This window comes from Callorhinchus milii, unplaced genomic scaffold, assembly GCF_018977255.1.
Source record: "Callorhinchus milii isolate IMCB2004 unplaced genomic scaffold, IMCB_Cmil_1.0 Scaffold2, whole genome shotgun sequence".
NCBI lineage: Eukaryota > Metazoa > Chordata > Chondrichthyes > Chimaeriformes > Callorhinchidae > Callorhinchus > Callorhinchus milii.
Genome location: NW_024704743.1, coordinates 1,943,436 through 1,968,776, shown reverse-complemented (window position 1 = coordinate 1,968,776; position 25,341 = coordinate 1,943,436). Strand labels below are relative to the sequence as shown.

General features: G+C 47.8%; 2 protein-coding genes and 1 non-coding gene across 3 annotated transcripts in view; 2 read left to right on the top strand and 1 right to left on the bottom strand.

Annotated features, from left to right (window-relative positions):
* The first annotated feature begins 6,506 nt into the window (after window positions 1-6,506).
* Window positions 6,507-6,580, top strand: trnag-ccc. The gene has a single exon. It is a non-coding gene; the product is annotated as a tRNA-Gly (tRNA).
* An 8,945-nt stretch (window positions 6,581-15,525) lies between these two features.
* Window positions 15,526-18,320, bottom strand: LOC103190269 (5-hydroxytryptamine receptor 5A-like). The gene is made up of 2 exons (XM_042332542.1): window positions 17,628-18,320; window positions 15,526-15,866 (listed from the first exon to the last, which is right to left on the bottom strand). Exons 1-2 carry the CDS (start codon window positions 18,318-18,320, stop codon window positions 15,534-15,536), a joined length of 1,026 nt encoding a protein of 341 aa, XP_042188476.1. The 3' UTR covers window positions 15,526-15,533.
* A 3,849-nt stretch (window positions 18,321-22,169) lies between these two features.
* Window positions 22,170-25,341, top strand: part of paxip1 (PAX interacting (with transcription-activation domain) protein 1) — a 25,136-nt gene continuing 21,964 nt past the window's right edge. The window contains 1 exon segment of the mRNA XM_042332540.1: window positions 22,170-22,391. Within this exon segment, the coding sequence (XP_042188474.1) occupies window positions 22,170-22,391 (222 nt within the window).

The following is a 25,341-nucleotide window of genomic DNA, read 5'->3' as shown; positions in this document are numbered from 1 at the left end:
GGTAAACAGAGGCATGTGTGTGGAAACTTGCCCAACGTTTCGCTCTGCCCGGGAATCGAACCAGGGTCCTCTCATTTGTGAGGTGAGCGCTCTAACCACTGAGATACAGGACTTATCTGGATGCAAATTGTTATTATATTGAGGGAAAACAATTGGGGAAAACATTAATCAACATAAGGAGAAAGCCAATGTCAGTATTTCTTCTCCTTCGAAAACTTGAAGGAAATAGAAACATACAGTTAACAAGAAGCCTATCACTATAGTGGTCTAAATCAGGAATATTTTTGCTCAGGTGATTAGTAACTTGGAGAGTTCGAACTTCAAAAGGTACTGTGACGTTTCGACATAACAAATAAAACATTTTAATTCAAAATTATATTTGAAAGGATTGAGGAATCCTGTCAAAATGGCCCAAACGTTCCCAATTCACAATTTCTGATTTATCTCCAGGTCACTGTCCCTTTTATCAACTGATTCACTAATTCATGTTCCATCTGCCTCATGATTCATAGGGTCTTGAACACAACCTCTCCCCGTCTCCCCCCCCCACGCCTCGGTCAAAGAAAAGTCTCTTATATTTCCCCATCAAACTCCACCCGTTTGTGGGGACGCTGCTGTGTGCGATTGGCCGCCGCGTTTCACCCACAAAATATACAGTCAATTCACTTTGCAGTGTATCAGGTCGTCGAGACGTCTCAAAGCGCTTCACAGAATATACTGTAAAGTGAATTGGTTTGAGTGACCCAATTTTTTTTTGTGTAATCCTCACGTTAGTGAGGAAGCTAATAAGTAAGCTTCCTTCACAGTCAGTTCCTGATTCTAAGTGGATTCAGAGATACTTTGTGATGTTTGGTTGTCATTCTAAATCAATATTGTTTGTGGTAATTAGTGTTTGTGTCATCAGCGTTGATCAAAACTTCTGCACTGTTGGGTTTTAAAGGTGCAGCCAACAGTGGGACTAACTACACTGTCAAACCCTGGACTACAAAAAAAAGACCAACTTATTCTGTTTAGCCTAAATGTAAAGTCGGAAACCCGAGAACAGAGGGAACATAGGAAGAGGAGGAGGCCATTCAGCCCCTCGAGCCTGTTCCGGCATTCTGCTGGATCGTATGTGATCTGTGCTTCATGCTCCACTTAAAAAGCACAGTATTCCATTCTGAACAACTCGTCTGATTACTGAGGGAAAAGATATGACATCGCTCTGGGTTGATTTAATAAGCAGGGTTAGAATCGGAGGTATTATACTTTTAAGCTAACGAATGGTCTGACATCATGGTGACAATATCAAGGCAACAGACAAAACTCTCCTGGGACCTTTGGTAACAGGCGTTGGAATCGCTCGCGACTGTGATCTTGTATCCTTGATGTCTGGTGTTTCTTCTTCTGACATTACTTGAATCACGGTGCCTCAGGAGGCTTGAATCTGAAAGTCACGGCTTGCTAAAGGATTTTTGAATGATGTTCTCACGCTAACTCTGACTGTTCAAGTCCTGAAGCGCAATTGAGCTAAACTTCTTTGCATCATAATAAATAATAATCCTGAGCACCACAGCAACTCCCTATTACTGAGTGTTCGTCACTGCAACATCAACACAATCAGCTAATTGTCAAGTGCCCTTACAACAACAATAATAATAATGATAAGAGGAATAACAACAATAATAATAATCCTGGCATTTGATACAGTGCCTTATCATGTCTTCGAGACGTCTCAAAGTGCTTCACGGGATACACTGTGAAGTGAATTATCTGTATGTTTTGTGGGTGAAACGCGGCAGCCAATTGCGTATGGCAGCGTCCCCACAAACAGCCGTGGATTGATTTTTTTTTGAAGGAATTATTACCCCCCGAGAAAAGCGATCCACCAATCGACTAATAACCGGGTTCCTGCTGACTGCCGGTAAACAGAGGCGCGTGTGTGTGTGTGTGTGTGGAGTGAGGAAACTTGCCCAATGTTTCGCCCTGACCTGCCCGGGAATCGAACCCGGGTCCTCTCGCTTGTGCAAAAAAAAAGTGAGCAAATTGGTTGCCACGTTCTCTTACAAAATAAAGTCAAGGTGACTCACTTTCGAAGAAAGTCTTTGAAGCCCTTTGAGATGTCTTCCCGACGTGAAAGTCAAATGCAAGGATAATTTATTGTTATAAGATCCAAACGATTTTCCCAAATGTCTTTTTTTGGGGCAAGAACAAAAATCAGTAATGCAATCGCACTGACAGTGAATATAATTTAATGCTCGCGAAGCAGTCACCCCCTATTTTGCTCATATGGTACTAAAAAAAAAGTCCCCTAGTTTAAAGCAGGGAATCTAAATCAGCATATATATTGGCAAATTGATAGTTTAATCACCCCACATTGGTGTCAGACATTAGATATTAGACACGGTAGAGCAGCCACTGGAAAGGGTAATATTTAGACCTTCATGTTCGTCATACTCCAGTCCATTAATTTAATGCCATTTAATAGGGTCATTTGGCTCTCAGGGTAACTTGTGCATTGGCGGAATCAAGCCTCTTCCAGTATATATTGGGTTTTCAATGCCTTCCGCTGATACCACAGAGAATTATCATTCGTGGCTGAAGAATAAATTGCCTCATGTGGAAGTGAGTAACTTGGAAAAGTTACTGAGTCCTGAGATTCTTTTTAAAAAAAAACCACTTGATTTTCCTCCCTGACCCAAGTGGTCTTTCTTTAGATCGGATCAGCGTGGATTGCCTTGGAACACAGTCATGCGCGGGAAGTACAATAACGGTAATATTCCTTACGTTTGATATACAGCGTTATTCACTTGTTATCGGTGAAAGCACTTCGCAGGCATTATGCTGTGAAGTGTAGTGACTGTGTATCTTAAGAGAATAAATAAGAATAAAGCTTGAATTTGATACAGCGCCTCATCACGGCTTCGAGACGTCCCAAAGCGCTTCGCGGAATATACCGCAAAGTGAATTGGCGAGGGACGAACGGGAGGCCAGAGCCGGCCGAGCGGAAGCAGCTGATGGTGGAGTGGGGGAGCAGAGGGAGATGGGGGTGGGGTGGGGTAAGCAGGTCGGAGAGGTAGAGAGGGAGGTGCCAGGGCATAAAGTGATTTGAAAGCGAGTTGAAAAGCCGTGGAACTCACAAGCTTACAAGATTTGTTCAGAGTGAAGAAACTCCTTCTACCATTTGATCTCATCCTTCCGCCCACACAACCGCCCCCGTGTCACACATCAAGCTGTGTGTTTTCTTAATGTAAATGAATCTCAGCAGCCTGGCCCTCAAACCACACTTACTGCCAGTCGTTAATTATCCCCTCTTGAAAGGAACGCTTTCTAAACGATGTCCTTTTGCTCTGCTATCTTGGTGCCTGCTTGAGTATTGTTTCGGGTTGACTTTTTTCCCCCGGTGCCATTTAACATTTAAACACCTCCGTAAGGTCGCTCACCTCTGATGTGTTTGCTCTGCAACTGAAGAGCTCTAAAGCCTGTCGTAAGCGTCGCTCGCTCGTCTAATATTGGGGGAATCACGTTTAAGTAAGGGCTCCAGGACGCTACCCCCCAAGTGAAGTGTGCTATATAAATGCAAGTTGCTGTCGTTGTTGTTGTTGTTGCCTTGGCTCAGCAGGTCACCTCTGGATCATAGAGTAAATTGGGGGATTCACTTTACAGTGTATCCCGTGAAGGGCCTCGAGACAGGCGGCAAAGCTATTCGTATCGCGTCAAACTAAGACACGGGAGTCTAATCTGCAGGATTTCTTAAATGGATAATTTAACGTGGAATCAGGTACTAATCCCAAGTTTACTGTTGGGCCAAAAAAAACACACACAATGTATTTGATACAGCGCCTGTCCTGTCGGGAGGACTGTGTATTTGTACTGCAGCAACAACAACAACAACTTGCACTTATATAGTGCAGGGTAACATCTTAACATCCACAAACGGCCAACTGATTTGATTTGGAGCATTGTCAGCTGGCCGGGTGTCTGAAGCCCATCACTGTGCCTCAAGAGTATCCGAGCCTGACTGAGAGCTCTACATGTCTATGGCACCTACACCTTGGAAATGTCACGGTGTCTGGAATGGAACGCACACTCTCTTCCCGGAGGGACCCACTCTGCTTCCCTAATTGCGAGAGGACCAGGGGTTTGATTCTCGGTCAGGTCGGGGCGAAACGTTGGGCAAGTTTCCTTACTCCACACACACACACACACACACACACACACGTGCCTCTGTTTACCAGCAGTCATGCTTTCCGGGGGTAATAATCCCTCAAAAAAGACCTACAGTACTAATAATAATTTGGTTACTCAATCCACGGCTGCTTGTGGGGACGCTGCTGTGCGCAGTTGACTGCTGTTATTATTATTATTATTATTATTATTGTTATTGTTATTATCCGACTCGGGATAATGGGCACAGGTTAGAGTGTGAGGTGCTCCTTTGTCACTGAAAACTCTTTGAGAAAATGAACCGAACTCTTGTGAGCTCAGTAAATGCAACACTCGGAACTGTCCCTGACAGCTGGGTTCGCAGCGCAAACAGATCAAAAATAATTGTCACTTCTTTCATCTTCTCTCTTTTCCTCGCCCACCCCCCCTCCCAGGCCCAACGCCCACTGACTAACTAAACACACACTCTTAAACCAGACCAGCGAACAGAAGTCCCGTCCTGCTTATTGCTACACTAATGTAAGGTAGGGACGCGATATTGCTTATCATCTGATTGAACCTATAATAATAATAATAATAATCCTTGCCTCTGACATAACACCTTATCATGTCGTCTCGCAAAATATAGCTTCACAAAATATACTGCGAAGTGTAGTGACTATGTGTATTTTGTGGGCGACACGCGGCAGCCAATTACACACAGCAGCGTCCCCACAAACAGCCGTGGGTTGAGTGAACACATTTTTATTTTGCGAGAGGGAGGGGTTGGGGGGGGGTTTGGGGGAGTGGGCAGGGATTACGTGTTAACCCCCCCACCGCCCTACCCCTCGCCTCCACTGGAGATTGATTTGACAACAAAATCGTTGCTCTTAGACACAAGCGGAATTGTAAAGTGGACGGACAACTGATGCGGACGCGGTGGCCAAACTTTGAGTGCTTCACTGGTCACAAGCCAGGAAATGCCAAAGACTGACCGGAGTTAATAATGATAATCATCCTTGCATTTGTCACAGCGCCTCATCGAGTCTTCAAAAGGTGTCACAGGCCCTTCACAGGGTACACTGTAAAGTGAATTGACTGTACTGTTTTGTGGGCGAAACTTGGCAGCCAACAGCAGCGTCCCCACAAACAGTTAAGACCGAGTAGCATTGCCAGATCAAAAGATCAACAGTATCCCGTGGAAGGGTTCGTGCGCCTTTGTCTTGGATTTGTTTTGTTTTTGCCTTTCTTATTTATTTCGGCAGATTTCTTACTGGGTATTTTTTCGGCGCTTCCAAACCCGCGATGATGTTGTCATGTAACATTCGGAGTTGGGTCCTGTCTCTTTTTGACAGAGCTTTAGCACAACGGTGTTTTTATGCTTCTTGAATGATGGCGAGGAACCGGACAGAAGAATCTTCTGCTGCTGCTGGAGAGCATTGAGGGATATGGGGATAAGGCGGGCAGATGGAGTTAGGTTAGAAGATCAGCCATGACCTTATTGAACGGCGGGGCAGACTCGAGGGGCTGAATGGCCTACACCTGCTCCTAATTCCTATGTTCCTACGTTCTTATTAGGGCCCAAGTTACCTCACAGTGCGCACTTGGGTGCTGTTGGAATTGAACAAGCAGAAACCACAGAAGTTGGGATTCAGAGCACTGTCCAGCAAAGCTTTCCCGCTGCTTGTCCAGCTGGGACCACCCTCCCCGTTAGTTAGTTAGTTAGTTAGTTAGTTAGTTAGTGCTTTCGCTGCGGGGTTAACAGGAGCTGAGAGGGAGGATTCCCTGCAGCACCACCATGTCAGGTAATTATTCACAGCACATTAAACCTCCCTGTCGGCCTTTCCAGGTCCTTCCGGTGGATGAGCCAGGGCCGGGCTGAGCTGCCATCAGCAGTGAGTGCCCTGGAATACTGTGGCCCCTCCTGGCTCAGGAACCGGACTGACTAGATCAATCACAGAGTGGGGGGCGGGGGGGTGGGGGGCTAAATTGTGACGACAACTTGCATTTACAGATTGCCCGTCACGCAGAATAGCATCTCAGAGGTGGCCAAGCCCATCACTGAATTGCCACGAGACCTCACTCGATTTCTTACCCCCGGGTGGATGTTACAGTAAAGTGCTCCCCCAACATTATATCAGAGTAGCTACCCTGTGATCTGCGAGTGTCTAAGGGTGAACCATTCTGCCAGGGCAAGCCTTCTGTCTGCTTTCAATAACTGAGCAAATTATTTCCTTCGTGTCTCCAGCGATGTGGCTATAATTTCCTACTTGTTACTTTCTGACCTGGATATCCATCCCCAGCTCCTGTTGCCTCATGGACTTCAGATTGCTCACTTGAGAAATCCCGTGTTGAAATCCTGTGTGGAACAAATCGTGTGGAGTCCTGTAACTCAGTGGTTAGAGCCCTCGCCTCCCAAGCGAGAGGACCCGGGTTCGATTCCCGGGCAGGTCAGGGCGAAATGTTGGGCAAGTTTCCTTACTCCACACACACACACACACGCCTCTGTTTACCAGCAGTCAGCAGGAACCCGGTTGTTAGTCGATTGGGGGATCGCTTTTCCGGGGGATAATAATCCCTTCAAAAAAATAATAACTAAAGTAATAAATTGGTCACTCGATCCACGACTGTTTGTGGGACACTGACATCGAATGCGGCAAACAGAGATGAGTTCAGCAAAAAACATATTACCGTGTCTCCTGCGGATCAACTCAACAGTCTGTCAATTTCTCAAATGAATCAAGTTCCAATTATCGGAAAACGTGACCAAGGTTTGTGTTAACCTCTGGTGGACAATGTTGGATGCAGCACCACAATGTCAGGTAATTATTCACAGCACATTAAACCTATTGGTTTTGCTGTTGTTTTTTACACACACACACACGCACATATCCTCCCAATCTGACAAAGGTCACTTGCAGAATGCAATGGCACTGAAAAGAAAATAATACAGACGTGAACAAATTATAATAATAATAACAGTAATCCTTGCATTTGACACAGCGCCTTATCAAGTCTTCGAGACGTCTCAAAGTGCTTCACGGGATACACTGTGAAGTGTGGGTGAAACGCGGCAGCCAATTGCGCACAGCGGTGTCCCGCAACCAGTCGTGGATTGAGTGACCAATTTTTTTTTGAAAGGAATTATTATCCCCGGTAAGCGACCCCCAAGTCGACTAACATCCGGGTTCCTACTTACTTCTAGGCAAACAGAGGCATTTGTAAGGAGTAAGGAAGCTTGCCCAACGTTTCGCCCTGCCCGGGAATTGTACCCAGTCAATTCACTTTACAGCGTGTCCTGTGAAGCGCTTTGAGACGTCTCGAAGACGTGATCAGGCGCTGTATCAAACGCCAGGATTATTATCATTTGTTATTATATAGGGGATTGCCGGCCCAGGACACCAGGATAAACTCCTGTTCCTCTTCGAACAGCGCTGTGGGAACTTTAACGTCCACCTGAGCAGGCAAAGACAGGACCTGGGTTTAACGTCTCATCTGAAGGACGGCAAAATGATCTTAAAGGCTAAGACTATTCTGCGTTTCGGTATCTGCTACACAATGTGTCGCGTCGAAATATATTGTATCAGTGTTTCAGTCGTTTTCCATTACAGGTCTCCTTGGCAAAATTGGTCATTGTTAAAGAGGAGATTGAAGTGTTGGTTATCTCAGCAATGGAGGAATTTTAACAAGGGGAATCCATCGCAGGCTACCTGAATTCTCATTAGCACTAATCAACCAGCACAATGGGGACTCTGATTTACTCAGCGGGGAGTGGAATCCATCAGGTCCCAAATCTATTAGTCAACAGGAATAGCTGCGGATTTTGCACTTGTCAAAAGATACAGAACTGTTGGAAACCCACTTCTGATGAAGGGCAGCGGTTATTAAACTCAACCTACTTCTGTCTGTCTGTCTTCCCGACGTTGTCTGATCTGCTGTTGACAACGTGAGGGGGTCCGGGGGAGGGGGGGGAAAGGGCAGAGAATTGGGATTAAAGAGGTCGGCTCGAGTGGAGCAGCCATCAACAGGTTCACCTCGCTGGCCTGAATGGATTTGCTCTCTGTTATATAATAATAATAATAATCCTGGCATTTGACACAGCGCTTTATCACATCTCCGAGACGTCTCAAAGCCCTTCACAGAATATACTGTAAAGAGTGGAACATCTCCCTCAATCCCTCCGCTTTGCTCCTTCTCTCCCCTTTTCCAAGTCCCGCCTGAAGACCGTCCTTTTTGACCGGCTTCCGGTCACCCCTCTCCCCCCCACCCCACGCAACCGCAGCCCCACTGGCTTGGAGTCAGGCTCCGTCACTGTTAAGCACTCTGAGGCGCTACTGTGCGTGGAGGGAAGACGGCAGAATGAGATCAAAAGGGCAAAGAACTTTCTTTGTCTAAATCTCTCTTGTGATCTTTTGCCCTTGATGAATTTCAAATGGATAAGATGTCCATGTACATCAGGTTATAGTCAATCAAGTGTCAAGTTCTCGGACTTAATGACCACTGATCAGGAGCTGAAAGGCTACAACTTGTCTTGTGTACTTTGAAGTAGAACCAAGCTTTATAGTGTTGCCTAAGGGAAGACACAGCACCTGAAGATCAAAGGGTGTGTTCTTCACCTACATCGCTTGACAAGGTACAGAGATACGGTCATTTGGCCCAACAAGAATGGAACAAGATAGTAATAATAACAAAGGTTTAATAACAATAATAATCCTGGCATTTGATACAGCGCCTTATCACGTCTTCGAGACATCTCAAAGCGCTTCACAGGATACACTGTGAAGTGAATTGACTGCATATTTTGTGGGCAAAACGCAGCAGCCGATTGCGCACAGCAGCGTCCCCCCACAAACAGCCGTGGGTTGAAGTGACCAAATTATTTTTTAAAAGGGATTATTAAGCACGGAAAAGCGATACGCCAATCGACTAACCACTGAGATCCTACTTACTGTTAGGTAAACAGAAGCATGTGTGTGGAGTAAGGAAACTTGCCCAATGTTTCACCCCGACCTGCCCGGGAATCAAAACTGGGTCCTCTCGCTTGCGAGGCGCGTGCTCTTTCCCCTGAGCTCAAGGTGTATCACACGATTAGTATACCTTCTGTGTCCAAAGTATAAAATCCTTGGGTTTACAGACAATCATTTGCCAAAGTGCATTTCACGTCTTTGACTTTAAAAGGTGACTGGGTGAACCTTGCCTTTCAGTCCCCAAACCCTCTCCTCATGCGTGAAAAGCACATTGCAGACCAGTCCGTGGACACAGTGTGTCTACTTTACGCTGATATGGTGTGTCCACAGATTGACGTCTGTTGGAATGTCCCTTTCAATTGCAATTGAAATTTCACTCTGAATCAGCTATAACCCAAAGAAGCACTTTATCACATCTCAAAGCACGTCGCGGGAATTATTGTAAAAATGTTGTGACATAAAGCGCTCTACAACAATAGAACAAGGAATTAGTTATTAGGTTACTGTAGGTGAATCGGCAGCCAATTTGCTTCACGGCAATGTCCCACAAGCAGCTATGAAGCCAGTGATCAATTTTATCTGAGGAATTGGTAAACAGGACACTGGGATAAACTCCCTTCTCTTTTTGAATAGGGCTGAGGTATCTTTAAAGTCCAGCTGAAGGGCCAGACCTAACTCAGAGGCCCAAACTAAGCCAGGCTGACACCTAAAGTCGTTGCTTCCCATCTGGGCTCCTTCCTCTCCCGCCACTCCCTCTACGAACCCCTCCAGTCGGGTTTCCGTGCCGCCCACAGCTCAGGAACAGCTCTGGTCAAAGTGACAAATGGCACTTCGTCAATCCGTGACCGGGGCTCTCTCTGTCTCCTCGTCCTCCTTGATCTCTCTGCTGCCATTGACCACTCGATCTATCCTCCTCAATCGGCTCTCCTCTCGCCCCCCCCCCAACCCACAACCTTCATGGTTCTGTCCTTGACTGGTTCAGATCCTACCTCTCGCACCGTCTCCTCAAACGGCTTCTCCTCTATCCCCCGCACCGTCTCGTGCGGTGCTCCTCAGGGCTCTGTCCCCGGTCACTCTCCTCTTCAACTTGTACATGCTTCCCTCTTGGTGACATCATCTTTAGACATGGGGTCAACTTCCACATGGACGTGGATGACACCCGACTCTATCTCTCTGCCTCCGCCCTCGGAATGTGCGTGAAGCTTTGTGGGAAACTGTGCGCAATCGGCTGCCGCGTTTCGCCCACAAAGCACACAGTCAATTCACTTGGACAGTAACAGTAATAATAATAATAATAATCCTTGCATTTGATATAGCACTTTTCACGTCTTCTCGACGTCCCAAAGCGCTTCACAGAACACACTGTAAAGTGAATTGACTGTATATTTGTGGGCGAACGCGGCAGCCAATTGCGCACAGTAATGTCCCACAAACAGTCGTGGATTGAAAATGACCAATTTATTATTGTTTTTGGTTTTGGAGGATTATTATTAGGCTCTGTGTGGAGTAAGGAAACTTGCCCGAGGTTTCGCCCTCTGCCTGGAATTGAACTCAGGTCTCTCACTTGCAAAGCGAGTGCTCTAACCACTGAGCTACAAGATGTTACATTTATTGTACTGTTTTTAGATTGCTGGTAACAATGCAATAGATTTAATTAAATGATAAAGTTGGTATAAAATGCAAATTTCCCCACCTTAACATGACCAAACAAAAATCAATTCGGATAAAAAACGCTGCTGCGTTCGCCCACAAATATTGGGACGTCCTCCCGACGTGAAAAGCGCTATATCAAATGCAAGGATTATTATTATTATTATTATTATTATTGTTTAGTGAGCAGCAACGAGTGGTTAGGCATTTCAAGGATAAACCAGTCCAGTGTCTTAAAAGAGCACAAATCAAATATGTTAAGAAACATATTGACCTGCAACCGCAAAATAACTAAATTATTGCAGGCCGTCTCATGCATTTGTGAGACCGCTGAGTCGTTATTTCATTGACGTCCTCCTGACCCAATTGCCTCCGACGGTTTGTTACTTGATTTGACCGCGCTTGTGCTAATCTTTGTTCAGGCTCCTGACTGTAGTTCAAGAGTTCGATGCTGGGAGAATTCTTCATGTGCCGAGCAGCAGACTGATCAATTTCTTACCTCAGGCTCACCAGGTTGATATTCAAGCAGCTCACTCGATAATAATAATAATAATAATAATAATAATAGCCCTCGCATTTGATACAGCGCCTTATCACGTCTTCGAGACGTCTCAAAGCGCTTCACAGAATATACTGTAAAGTGCAGTGACTGTGTATTTTGGGGGCGAAACGCGGCCGCCGATTGCGCACAGCGGCGTCCCCCACAAACAGCCGTGCATCGAGTGCCCAATTTATTATTATTTTGAGAGCTTATGAATTATATTATTACTAACAATACCGTTGTTATTACTGATTGTATTATTGTTGTTATTGATATTAAACTATTAATGTTACCAATATTATGTCATTGTTGTTAATAACTGTATTACTATTGTCATTAATAATTATATTATTATAATAATATTTACGCTTATATTTCCTTATTTACTATTGTGATGGAAGATGCTACATCTGTGACATTCACTTCATTTGGTGCCTTCAACTACAAATACATACATAATCCTTGTATTTGACAGCCTTCTGAGTCGTGACGATTTAATAGGCGCTATTTCACATACAAAATGATTACTCGGTCTCCCAGTTATAATCTTAAATTCATGGCCTCTTGTCCTTGAATCATCAACCAGCGGAAATAGTCCCTCGCCATTTATCCTCTCGAATCCTTTCATCATTCTGAACACCTCTTGCGTAGAGGAGAGTGCTGTCGGCTTTGCTTCACAGCATCCCGTCGGTTGCTAAGGCTACAACAGCACTCGGTTAAGCATCTCCTGACTGACACAGATTGCTCTCCTCACCTGTTGTAACCTCTCATGCAAAACCGTGTTTGCCAGCGTACACGGGCTCTCCCCACCACTGCCCAGGTAACGGGCTCGAGTCCTGCTCTCGCCCTATTGCACCCCTCGTGGAGTCCCGGAGCTCAGGGGTTGGAGCACTCGCCTCGCAAGCGAGAGGACCCGGGTTCGATTCCCGGGTCATAATAGCAATAATAATGATCCTCGCATTGGATATAGCGCTTTTCACGTCTCCGAGGCGTCCCACAGCGCTTCACAGAATATACTGTAAAATGAATTGACCGTATATTTGTGGGCGAAACCAATTGCGCAGCCAATTGCGCACAGCAGTGTCCCCCACAAACAGCCGTGGGTTGAAAATGACCAAGTTATTGCTGTTTTGTTTTTTGGAGGGGTTATTATCAGGCGTATTAATAGCATTGCAAAGTGGGTTGACTGTACTTTAAGTGAGAGAAACGCGGCAGTCAATCGCTCACAGTAATGTCCCACAAACATTCCTGGGCAGGTCAGGGCGAAGCATTGGGGAAGTTTCCTTACTCCACACACACACACCCACACACATACCCACACACACACACCCACACACCCACCCACCCACACACCCACCCACACACACCCACACCCACACCCACACCCACACACACACACACCCACACACACACCCACCCACACACCCACACACACACACCCACACACACACCCACCCACACACACCCACACACCCACCCACACACACCCACACACACCCACCCACACACCCACCCACCCATCCACATACACACCCACACCCACACACACCCACACACACCCACACACACCCACCCACACACACACACACACCCACCCACACCCACCCACACACACACACACACCCACACCCACACCCCCACCCACCCACCCACCCACACACAGACACACACCCACACCCACACCCACCCACCCACCCACACACACCCACACACACACCCACCCACACTCACCCACCCACACACACCCACACACACACACACCCACACACACCCACACACACACACACGCCTCTGTTTACCGGCAGTCAGTAGGAACCCGGTTGTTAGTCCATTGGCGGATCGCTTTTCCAGAGGTAATAAATGCTTAAAAATAAATAATAATAATCATTCGGTCACTCAATCCACGGCTGTTTGTGGGACGCCGCTGTGCGCAATTGGCTGCCGCGATTCGCCCACGAAACACACAGTCACTACACTTTACGATCTATCCTGTCAAGCACTTTGAGACGTCTCGAAGACATGATAAGGCGCTGTATCAAATGCCAGGGCTATTATTGTATTATTATATCGAGCGAGCTGCTTGGATATCATCTTGGTGAGCCAGAGGCGCCAGATAGATTAGTTTCGATTCCCAGGCCTGAGGTGGGCGGCCACAATCTGCAGTGTCTCTCACCCTTCCTGTGTGCTAATTAACACAAGGAATGGGTTAAGAAACACCGCAAGTTTCCACTCCAATTATCACCAGCTCCATTAACCGGGTGAGACACAAATGAAAAACACAAATGACTTTTTTTTAAAATAAATCTATTTACTCGTAAGATATCAACAGAAATACAGGTTCCGAGCGGCGGTCAAATATTTGTGAATAAATTCTGAGGAACAGAGCATGCGTTTATATATATATATATATATCTGTCCCGTCAGTAAAACATGTGTTTGCAGAGAGGAACAGATTCCATCCGGATCCAAGATTGCCTCTTATTTTCTTAGCAGTTCAGAGAGTTTGGCGAATTCACGTGACGGGGTATCCTGTGAAGCGCTTTCTCGAAGACGTGATCGGGCGCTGTGTCAAACCCCAGGATTGTTATTGTTGTAAAACGGTGACAACCTGTTACGATTGATCGAGTAAAAATAAAACGACAGCGATTGAAGGATTTCTCCGATCCATATTTTATGGGTGTTATCCCAGGCTGCTTCCTCTCCATGTCCATTCACGTTCCCGATTGAATTATCCTTTCAATATGACGTGTTATCGTTCCGAGACTCCATTCTGAGTGACGGGTGCTGCATAAATGCGAGTCATTGCTGTTTTATTTCAGTCATTCACTCATTTCCTGGCTGTTTGTGAGACATTGCTGCGCACAAATTGGCTGCCGCCTTCGCCTACAAAATACACCCAGTCACTGAGGGTTGTAGTAAATCTTGCAAAGTGTTTTGCGATTCCTCCTGACGTGAAAGGCGCTATAGCAAAAGCAGGGATACAGGCTGACCTTGGTATAACAAACACCCTGGGGACTTACTTAGGAGAAAAGGAGCATTATAGAGTATTATAATTATTATTTACAATGAGAATTGTGCATATACGTATGTATCTCGCCCGCAAAATACACTGTCAATTACCTTTACAGGAGATCCTGTGAAGGGCTCTGAAATGTCTCGCAGACGTGATAAGACGCTGTATCAAATGCAAGGATTATTATTATTATTATCTATGAATGAATGTATTTCTGTGTCTACACCTGCGTGTGTGCTTTATTTAGTAAGGTGTTTCTGATAGCTACAAACAAAGCTACGTTACTTCAGAATAAGTGGTACAAATGTTTGACAGTAATATGGGTCAGAGATGGTCTGTACATGAATCTCGGGGAAAAATAGAAATATTGCTCTTCCACTCTCAACTTTAGTGACTCGACTTTATTGTGGAACAAATGCTCGGAGGTCGGAAGGTGGGGTTGAAACTGTGGTCAATGAGGCACAGAATTTTATTATCATTATCTGCTGTGTGTGTGTGTCTGTATGTGTGTGTATGTGTGTGTGTGTGTGTGTATGTATGTATGCATGTGTGTATAGACAGACAGACAGACAGACAGACAGACAGACAGACAGACAGACAGACAGACAGACAGACAGACAGACAGACAGACAGACAGACAGACAGATCGACCCAGAGTCAGCAGTGAAGAGAAAATCAGTCGAGAATTGATTAAGAACATAATAGGAACATAAGAAATGTTGGATGAAAAAACAGACCAAGGTCCATCTAGTTCTCCTCCCACCTTCCTGACAGCCACTTGCACATAAGTCCCGAACCACCTATGGACCAACCCAATCTTTCCCATAATGTGATTTCCTAAAAGAAAATTTCCCCCTGAAGATGTTTACAAAACGTGTTGATTGGAGGCCAGACTTTTGCTGGAGTGGGGAGATGGGGAGGCGGGGGAGAGGGGAGAGGAGAGGAGAGGAGGGGGGGGAGAGGTGGTGGGGGTGGGAGGGTGGTAGGGGAGGGGAGGGGGGGGTGTGGAGAGTGACAAAGGGTGATTTTCCTTCTTATTTTTTCTTGCAATCCAACGCTTACAACGTCTCGCCCACAAAATATACAGGTTGTGGGGGGGGGGGGGGGGAGGGAGTTTTCAGGCGGTACTCGAAAAAAGGTGAGCGAGGGTCCCGAGGAGATGGTGTGGACTGTTTCCTGCTCAGAGACCTCAGGCAAAATACTCCAACAGACGTCAGAAACTTAGACTCCCGTTAGGTCACCGTGGCCTGGAAAAGAGGTTCCTGAAGGCGTTGCTGTAGTTCTTGTTGAAGGCCGTGTAGATGAGAGGGTTGAAGAAGGAGTTGATGTAGCCCAGCCACAGGAAGATGCTTTTCCAGACGGGGGGAATGCTGCAGGAGCACAGGGGGCTGATCAGCTCGGTGATGAAGAAGGGGATCCAGCAGAGCACGAAGACTCCGATCAGGATCCCCACCATCAGCGCCGCCTTCTTCTCCTTCTGCTCCCTCCAGGTGTCCCCGTCCGTCTGAAAGGTCACGGTGGCGTGTCTGACCGTGAACACCATCCGGGGCTGGTGGGATGTCTCCTTCGCCTAAGACAAGAAGGTCCGAAAGGAGGAGGGGGAGAGGGGGAGAGGGGGTCGGGGTTGGGAGGGGTGAGGGAGAGGGGTGGAGTTGGGGGAGGATGTGAGGAAAGGACCACGTTCAGGACAAGAGAGAGAGAGAGACAGAGAGAGAGATTGCTTACTGTCCTACAGACCTGCTTACCCGCCCTCCGCCCCCCCACCCCACCCCAACCAACCCCCCCACCTGGCTCCGGCCTCCTGCTTTTCCCTCGCCCTCCCTCTCCCCCCCCGCCACCACCACCTCCATTCCACAATCGACCCCCACGCTTTAAGCCACAACGCCCCGAAGACTCTCCCTCCATCCCTCCGCCTCTCCCCCACCGCCCCACCCCCCCTCTCCCACTTCGACTAGTGCCTTAAGGGTCACCTCCTCCCCTTCCCCCACTCCCCCCCCCCCCACCCCCGGCTCAGCATCGTGCTCCAGGACCCTACCCTGCGTGAGGGGGCGCAGCATACATGCAAGTCGCTGTAACAATAACGAGCGCATGTGCATGTGGGTTGGGTGTCTGTTTCACGTGTGCGGGTGGGGGTGAGGGCGGGGAGCATATTTGTATGTATTTCTCCCGAACAAATACACACGGCCACTGCGTATCACTGCACTGTATATCTCGTGAAGCGCTCTGAGTAGCCTCGGAGACCAGATAAAGCCAGTGTATCAACTGCAAGGATTATTACTCTGTTTGCGTTCTTAATAATAATAATAATAATATTAATATTAATAATAATAATGCTTGCATTTGACGTAGCGCCTTACCACGTCGTTGAGATGTCTCAAAGCGCTTCACAGTAAAGCGTAAGGCGTAACGTGCAGTGACTGCGTATTTTGTGGGCAAAACACATGCACATATGTGGCGTGGATAGTGCCTGTTTGTGTATTTATTGTTTTGTGTGTACATGTATCACGCATGTATTTAGTGTGTGTAATGCACTATGTCTATATGTATCTATGGCGCGCATGTGTGTGTGTGTGGGGAGCGAGGAAACTTGCCCAATGTCTCGCCCTGACCTGCCCGGGAATCGAACCCGGGTCCTCTCGCTCGCGAGGCGAGGGCTCTAACCCCTGAGCTCCAGGATTCCATAGATCCAAGCAGAGGTTTGCAGTTTTTGCAATAAAAATGTTTTTTGGAGCTTTCCAGAAGCGCAAACTTCCAATAAAAGCTTCTATGTAAGTCTTGTATATGTACATGTTAATCAGCTGTGGCATCAGCTCACTTCCAGCAAACGTCCTTTCCATCTCTCCATCAGGACAGTGTCAACGCACTTCATGGGATATACTGTAAAGTGGAGTAACTGTATACTTTGTGATGTATATATTATGATTGCAATATACATACGTGTATATATGGTGACTGTTTATATGAACTGTATGTATCAGGCATGTGTATTGGTCGGGGCGAGACATTGGGCAAGTTTCCTCACTCCACACACACGCGCGCCTCTGTTTACCGGCAGTCAGTAGGAACCCGGTTGTTAGTCGATTGGTGGATCACTTTTCTGAGGGTAATAATCCCTTCAAAAAATAATAATCATAATAATTTGGTCACTCAACCCACGGTTGTTTGTGGGGACGCTGCTGTGCGCAATTAGCTGCCGCGTTCGGCCCACAAAACACAGTTAATTCACTTTACAGTATATCCTGTGAAGCGCTTTGAGTCGTCTCGAAGACACGGTGAGGCGCTGTATCAAATGATGATGACGATGACGATGATGGTGGTATCACGCGCGTACCTCAGGCATCGGGGTAATGGTGTTAGTCCTTCGCGATCCAATTCGAAACTTTGCGGCTTTGTAGATCTTCCAGTACACAAACAGCACGACACAGAGCGGCAGGTAAAAAGCCCCGAAGGTGGAGAAGATGGTGTACGATGGCTCTTGGCTGACTTGACATCGCTGGTCCCGCTCGGAGTAGGTCTTGCCCCAGCCGAAGAGCGGGGAGAGCGAGATGACAGCCGAGAGGAGCCAGGTCAGCACGATCATCATGTTGGAGACCTTCTTCCTGGCTCTGAGCGTGTACTCCAGGTGCCTGGTGATGGACCAGTAGCGGTCCAGGGCGATGGCGGTCACGTTCCAGATGCTGGCCGTGCAGCACAGGACGTCGAACGAGATCCAGACCTGGCACAGGGCCTTGCCCAGCCTCCAGCGCCGCCCGTTCAGCTCGTGAACCAAACTGAGGGGCATGACCAGGGCGGCCACCATCACGTCAGACATGGCCATGGAGGCCACCAGGTTGTGCGGGACCCGGTGGAACGTCCTGACCCTCAGGATGGTGAACAGAACCAGCAGGTTCCAAAGGAAGGTGGCGACCACCAGCCCGGCTAACAGGGTCAACACCAGCACACCCACCACGGACAGGGGCTTCTCCAGGAGATCTCCCACCGCCTCACTTCGGTTGCTCCAACCTGTGGCGTTGGACGCATCCATGACCTTCAACGCGATGCGAATTCCCTCCCTCCCTCCCTCCCTCCCTCCCTTACCACCCCCCACGCTCTCTCTCTCTCTCTCCGCCCCCCCGCCCAACCCCTCCCCAAAAAAACACGGTCACTCAATCCACCGCCCTTCGCACGCAGGACATGGCAGCCCGTACGCGCGGTTTGGCTGCCGCGTTTTGCCCGCAAACAAACACACAGTCGCTCTCCGCTTCACGGAGTATCCTCGCGGAGAGCTTCGCGGCGTCTCGAGGACGTGACGAGGCGCTGTATCGAAGGCGAGGATTATTATTGTTATGATTCTTGTTGTTATTATTATCCTTTCGTTTTCTTCCTCTTGGATTGGCTTCAGCGAATGCACAGACTTGTTCTCAAATGCGCATGTTGACAGATGGTGAATCACAGATCCCTCTCTCGCTCCCTCTCTCCCTCTGCCTCTCGCTCTCACTCTCTCTCTCTCTGTCTCTCTCTGCGTGTGCGCTCACTCCATTTGACCGTCCACTGGGGATGTTCTGCCCGGCTCGATGGGCTTTGCGGGCGGGTTCGGCGAAGCCTTCATTCAGTAGAGTGGCTTTAATCTAAACGAGCGAGAGAGAGAGAGAGAGAGAGAGAGAGAGAAAATAAAGATCTCAATCCTTTATGAGTGCACAAGGCATAACAAAACAGCCACTTATACAGAGAGAGAGACATACACTAAGATACACAGAGACACACACACGAAGATACAAAGAGAGAGACACATACACTACGATACAGAGAGAGAGAGACATACACTAAGATACACAGAGACACACACACGAAGATACAGAGAGAGAGACACATACACTAAGATACACAGAGACACACACATACACTAGGATACAGAGAGAGAGAGAGACATACACTAAGATACACAGAGAGACACACACACACTAAGATACAGAGAGAGAGAGACACATACACTAAGATACAGAGAGAGAGAGAGACATACACTAAGATACACAGAGAGACACACATACACTAAGATACAGAGAGAGAGAGACACATACACTAAGATACAGAGAGAGAGACACACATACACTAAGATACAGAGAGAGACACATACACTAAGATACACAGAGAGCACACACACACTAAGATACAGAGAGAGAGACACACACACACTAAGATACAGAGAGAGAGAGACACATACACTAAGATACACAGAGAGACACATACACTAAGATGCAGAGAGAGAGAGAGACATACACTAAGATACACAGAGAGACACACGCACTAAGATACACAGAGAGACACACATACACTAAGATACACAGAGACACACACAAAGATACACAGAGAGAGACACACACACACATACACTAAGATACAGAGAGAGAGAGAGACACACTATGACACACAGACAGAGAGAGACACACGCACTACGATACAGGAAGAGAGAGACACACACACACACTAAGATACAGAGAGACACACACACACTAAAGAGATAGAGAGAGACATACACACTGAGAGATACAGAGAGACACACACACACCGAGACATAAAGAGAGAGACACACACACACATAAGAGATACAGAAAGAGAGAGACACATACTAAGAGATACAGAGATACAGAGAGTGAGATAGACACACTAAGGGAAGATATAGAGAGAGAGATAGGAACACACACTAAGAGACACAGAGAGAGAGTCACACACTAAGATATACAGAGAGAGACACACACACACACACTAAGAGGCACAGAGAGAGTCACGCACACAAAGAAACACATACAGAGAGAGAAAGACATACATACTAAGAGACACATACAGATAGAGACGCGCACACACACAAAAAGACAGATACAGAGAGAGAGCCACACACTAACAGATACGGAGAGAGAAGGACGCACACCGGACAAAGAGACACTTACAGAGAGGGAAGCACGCACCCAGAGACACACACACACACTAAGGCACATACAGAGACACACACACACACACAGACTAAGACACGTATAGATATAACACACACGACGGCCAATGCATAAGAGGAGATTAAAACAAGTGAGTTGCATCTTGAAAAAAAAATCAATCTGGAAGCAAAAACGACAGACAGCTAAATATTTCAGAGCTGACTGTGAGCGAGTGAGCGAGCGAGCGAGCGAGCGAGTGTGTCCTCACTTGCCGAAGATCCTTGTTACGCCTTATAAATCATTACCTGCCTCTTGTGCCCTCAGTCAGTCGGTCGGTCGGTCGGTCGGTCAGTCAGGGAGGCAAGTCAGTCTCTTTCCGAGCAGAGCAACAAGCTTGTAATATGCAATCACTACAGAGAGAGAGAGAGAGAGAGAGAGAGAGATTGCGTGTTAAAGTGCAGGGAGACAGAGAAGAGGAGGAGGAGGAGGAGGAGGAAGGGGGAGAGAGAGAGAGAGGGGTGGGGGGGAAGCAGGGATTTCACTTGAGAGTCAAAAAAAAGCCCAGCCAACTCGCTTATCTTTGAGACGTCTCAAAGATGTGATAAGGCGCTATATCAAATGCGAGGATTATTATTATGGTTATTATTGTTATTATGATATGTAGAGAGCCCTCTTCTCTTCGCCTCACTCCCCAGGAGCTCTCGTTCCCTATTTAACAAGAGAATCCCAGCGAGAGAGAGAGAGAGAGAGAGAGAGAGATTGATTGACTCCTTCCCTTTGCGTCTCACAGGTTTACCTCCAACTGCGATCTCCGTTGGACACTTGTCTCCTTATCTCATCAGTTTAACGACACGTTTGATTTTAAAACGGGGAGGAGTGTGTGTATGCGCCTGTGTGTGTGTGGGGGGGGTGGGGAGGGGGAGGGTATGTTGGGTACTATTTATTCTTATTTATTCCTTATTTATTCTTAGCAATTTTAGCAATTGAAATGTCCTTAGCAATCGCTAGGAATTTTATTTTATTCCGAGCAATAAATGTGAAATCGCTAACTTTTTTTGGGGGGGAGGGTGGGGTGGGGGGGCAGGAGAGGGTGGGGTGGGGGGGCAGGAGAGGGTGCGGGGGGTGGGGGGAGTGTGGGGAATGCGGGTGCAAAACCTTCCTGCTCCACGTGAAAGGCTTTTCTGTATTCATTTGTTGAAATTGCTTTTGTTAATTGTATTTGTGCCTTTGTTTTGCTGAGGTGGGTCACCTTTGCTCTCTCTGTATTCCCTTCTCCGTCCAACCTTCTTCCCCCTTTGTCCCTGGTAAAGTTACTCTGGAAGGCAGGAATCTGGTACATAATAATAATAATAATAATAACAATAATCCTTGCATTTGATACAGCGCCTTATCATGTTGTTGAGACGTCTCAAAGCGCTTCACAGGACACACTGTAAAGTGAATTGACTGTGTGTTTTGTGGGCGAAACGCAGCAGCCGATGGCGCACAGCAGTGTCCCCACAAACAGCCGTGAATTCAGTTGACCAAATAATTTTTTTTAAAAAGATTGTTTTCAAGGGATTATTACTGCCCGGAAAAGCCATCCCCCAATCGACTAACAACCAGGCTGATTCCTACTGACTGCCGGTAAACAGAGGCGCGCGTGTGTGTGCGTGTGTGTGCGTGTGTGTGTGCGTGTGCGCGTGTGTGTGTGTGTGTGTGTGGAGTGAGGAAACTTGCCCAAGGTCTCGCCCTGACCTGCCCGGGAATCGGACCCGGGTCCTCTCGCTCGCGAGGCGAGGGCTCTAACCCCTGAGCTCCAGGGACTCCGCTGATCGAGTGTTGGGATCAAGTGGAGGCTTTTTTTTTGTTTGAAAGTGGCTTTGCGGATCTCGATTCGCTCTGCGAGCAAAACACAGAGATCCCACGAAAGGGAACGGAGAGGAGAGAGAGAGAGAGAGAGAGAGAGAGGGGCCTCCGTGCCCGCTATGTTCCTCTTCGCTGTGAACAACGCGCCGTCGGGTTTGCTTCCCCGGTCGATTTCCATTGCCAGACTGTGCAATGACATCTCCTTCCTGTTGGTGGGGCCAAAGGACCAGAGAAACTCCTCCGGCGTTTGGGAACGCTGGTCGGGAACGCTCAGCGGGTCAGGCAGCATCTATGGGGAGGAAGGAAAGCCGGTCAACGTGTTTGGGGTCCTTTCTCCCCCAGTAGATGCTGCCTGACCTGCTGAGCGTTCCCAGCGACTCCTGGTTTTTTGTTTCGGGTTTCCAGCCTCTGCAGTGTTTTGTCAAAGGGTTTATGTCCCACCCAATACATGACCTTATTGGGGTGGATGGGGGGGGGGTGGGGGGGCAACTCATATCGAATAAAATTGAACTTCACCACGATCTCAAAACACGCAGTTCGGTTCGATTCAGTGTTATCCCGTGAGGCGCTTTGAGACGTCTCGAAGACGTGATAAGGCGCTGTATCTAATGTCAGGATTGTTATTATTATTATTATTATTATTATTAATCCCTCTGTTGGTGGCAGCACTGGAAGAGCTTGTTGGATTATTTCCTTGATAGGTGGAGTCCTGTAGCGTAATGGTTGGAGCACTTGCCTCGCCAGCGAGAGGATCCGGGGTCGATTCCTGAGGCAAGTCTCCCACGGCTGTTTGTGGGGACGCTGCTGTGCGCAATTGGCTGCCACGTTTCACCCACAAAATACAGTCACTCCACGTTACAGTGTATATTCCGTGAAGCGCTTTGAGACATCCCGATGACGTGATCAGGCACTACATCAAATGCAAGGATTATTATTATTAATGTAACTTTAATGTAACTTCAGGGCTGTTAGTGGGACATTGCTGTAAACAAATTGGCTGCTGCCTTTGCCTATAATATACACAGTCACCACACTTTATAGAGAATCCTGTGAAACGCTTTTAGACATCCTCCCGATGTGAACTATAGCTGAAATATTGTGTTCTTTTCTGGGCACCACACTTTAGGAAGGATACCAAAGCCTTGGAGAGGGACCAGAGGAGATTTACCAGAATGGTACCAGGGATGAGGGACCTCAGTTACGTGGAGAGAACCAGAGATGTTGGGATTGTTCTCCTTAGAGCAGAGAAGGTTAAGAGCAGATTTAATAGAGCTGCTCAAAATTATGAGGGGTTTGGAGAGTAGATCGGGGAGAAACTGTGTCCACTGGAGGGTGGGTCAGTAACCAGGTTTAGGATAACTGGACAAAGAACCAGAGGGGAGATGAGGAGACATTTTTTTTCCCAGGAGAGTGGTTACAGTCTGGATCCCACGGCCCGACAGGGGGTGGAAACCGATTCAACAACAACTTTCAAAAGGGATTTGGATAAGGACTCGAAGAGGAAGCATTTGCAAGGATGTGGAGAGAGAGTGGGGTGGGGGGAGTGTGGGGCTGATCGGGTGGCTCTTCCGAAGGCACGATGGGCCGAATGGCCTCCTTCTGCGCCGAAATATTCTGTGATCCTAAATTATCAAACGCCAGGATTATTATTATTGTTCAGGGTTAAATTTCTCAAACCCAATGAGCTTCTCTTTTATCCTGTATGTGTTCTCCTCTCGAGACGTGGATGATATCGAACAGTGTCCCCCACGTCCTATTGAGTATTCGGCACTTCACGCCCCGAAGAGGAAGGAGCCACGTTTGAACAGGGACTGGAAATCGTTTTTTTTTTGTGAAGAGGGCGGTTCAACGTCACACTTACAACTTCCCACTGCAGTGCAGAACTCCAACCAGACAAGAAAGGTCAGTTCCCAGAAGGTGGACCGACTGTCTCTGGTGGTGAAACCCCTACCTTCACTGTCGTAACATTCCCCCCACCCCCTCCCCACCTCCCCCCCCCCCCCCCCCAACTCCCTTGATGGCTCAACGTGAAGGGAGAGTAGGGAGAGTTTCTCCTGGTCCCTGGCCACAACATTCCCAGATAAAATTGGCAATTCCCTTTGTGGCTGTTGGCCAGACACTGCTGTGAGCAAACTGACTGCTGCGTTCGTCACGCTCCAGTTAAATATAATAATAATAAGCCTCGCATTTGATCCGGCACCTGATCGCGTCTTCGAGGCGTCTCAAAAGCGCTTCGCAGAACGTATTGCCAAGCGTAGTGACTGTGTATTTTGTGGGCGGAACACACTTCACAGTATATCCTGTGAAAGGCTTTGGGACGCGCCTCTGATGTGAAAGGCGCTGCACCAGAATGTCGGTAAGGACTATACCTGTGCAACCGACCTTTGGAAATTTCCCCATGTCTGGAATGGAATGCGCTCTCTCTCTCTCTCTCTCCCTCTCTCTGGAGGGACGCTCCCCCCCCGCTTGCCTAATTCCGGAGAGTATTAGGCACAGGTTGGCAAGAGCCAAGGCTCGGGGGGAGCCCAGAGTGTGCGTTGGGGTTACAGCTGGAGTGTAACCCGCTGAAACCTCAAAGCTCGGCCATTGATAGCGCTGTGTGGCCGAGCCTTCCCGCTGCTCCTCCAGCGAGGACCACCCTCCCCGTTAGGGCTTTGGCTGTGGGGTGACCAGGAGCTGAGGGGGAGGATTCCCTGCCCCCAGTGACTGGTCTGTTCTTCCAGGTCCTGCCGTTTAGCCAGGCTGGGCTGTGCCGGCCACCCCCTCCACCGACCCCCTACCCTCCCCGCCCTCCACCCCCTCCTGATCCCAAACCCCCAGCTCGGGTGAGAATCCCTGACTGTCCAGCGCCTCCTGACCTGAAAGGCGCCGAGTAAATGTCATGAATTGTGGTTGAACGAGAGCAGTGAGCCAGTGAGTGAGTGAGTGAGTGAGCGTGAGTAAGTACGTGAGTGAGTGTATGTGAATGAGCGATTGAGTGAGAGTGAGTGGATGTGAGCGAGAGTGAGCGTATGTGAGTGTGAGTGTATGTGAGTGAGTGTGAGTGTATGTGAGTGTATGTGAGTGAGTGTGAGTGAGTGATTGAGAGTGAGTGAGTGTGAGTGAGTGAAGAGCAATTAATGAATGAGTGACTTTCCCATGCTCTGTGTGTGAGTGAGTGTATGTGAGAGTGAGTATATGTGAGTGAGAGTGAGTGTATGAGTAAGTGTATGTGAGTGAGCCACTGCGCCGGGCATGCTAACGAAACTGGCATCCCTCAAATGGGGAGCTGAACGTACGTGACACAACTTA

Coding starts and splice junctions, on each gene's coding strand:
- LOC103190269 (XM_042332542.1), bottom strand. CDS start 18,320: ATGGATGCGTCCAACGCCACAGGTTGGAGCAACCGAAGTGAGGCGGTG. Junction 15,867..17,627: donor CCATTACCCCGATGCCTGAG/GTACGCGCGTGA, acceptor TTCTTGTCTTAG/GCGAAGGAGACATCCCACCA.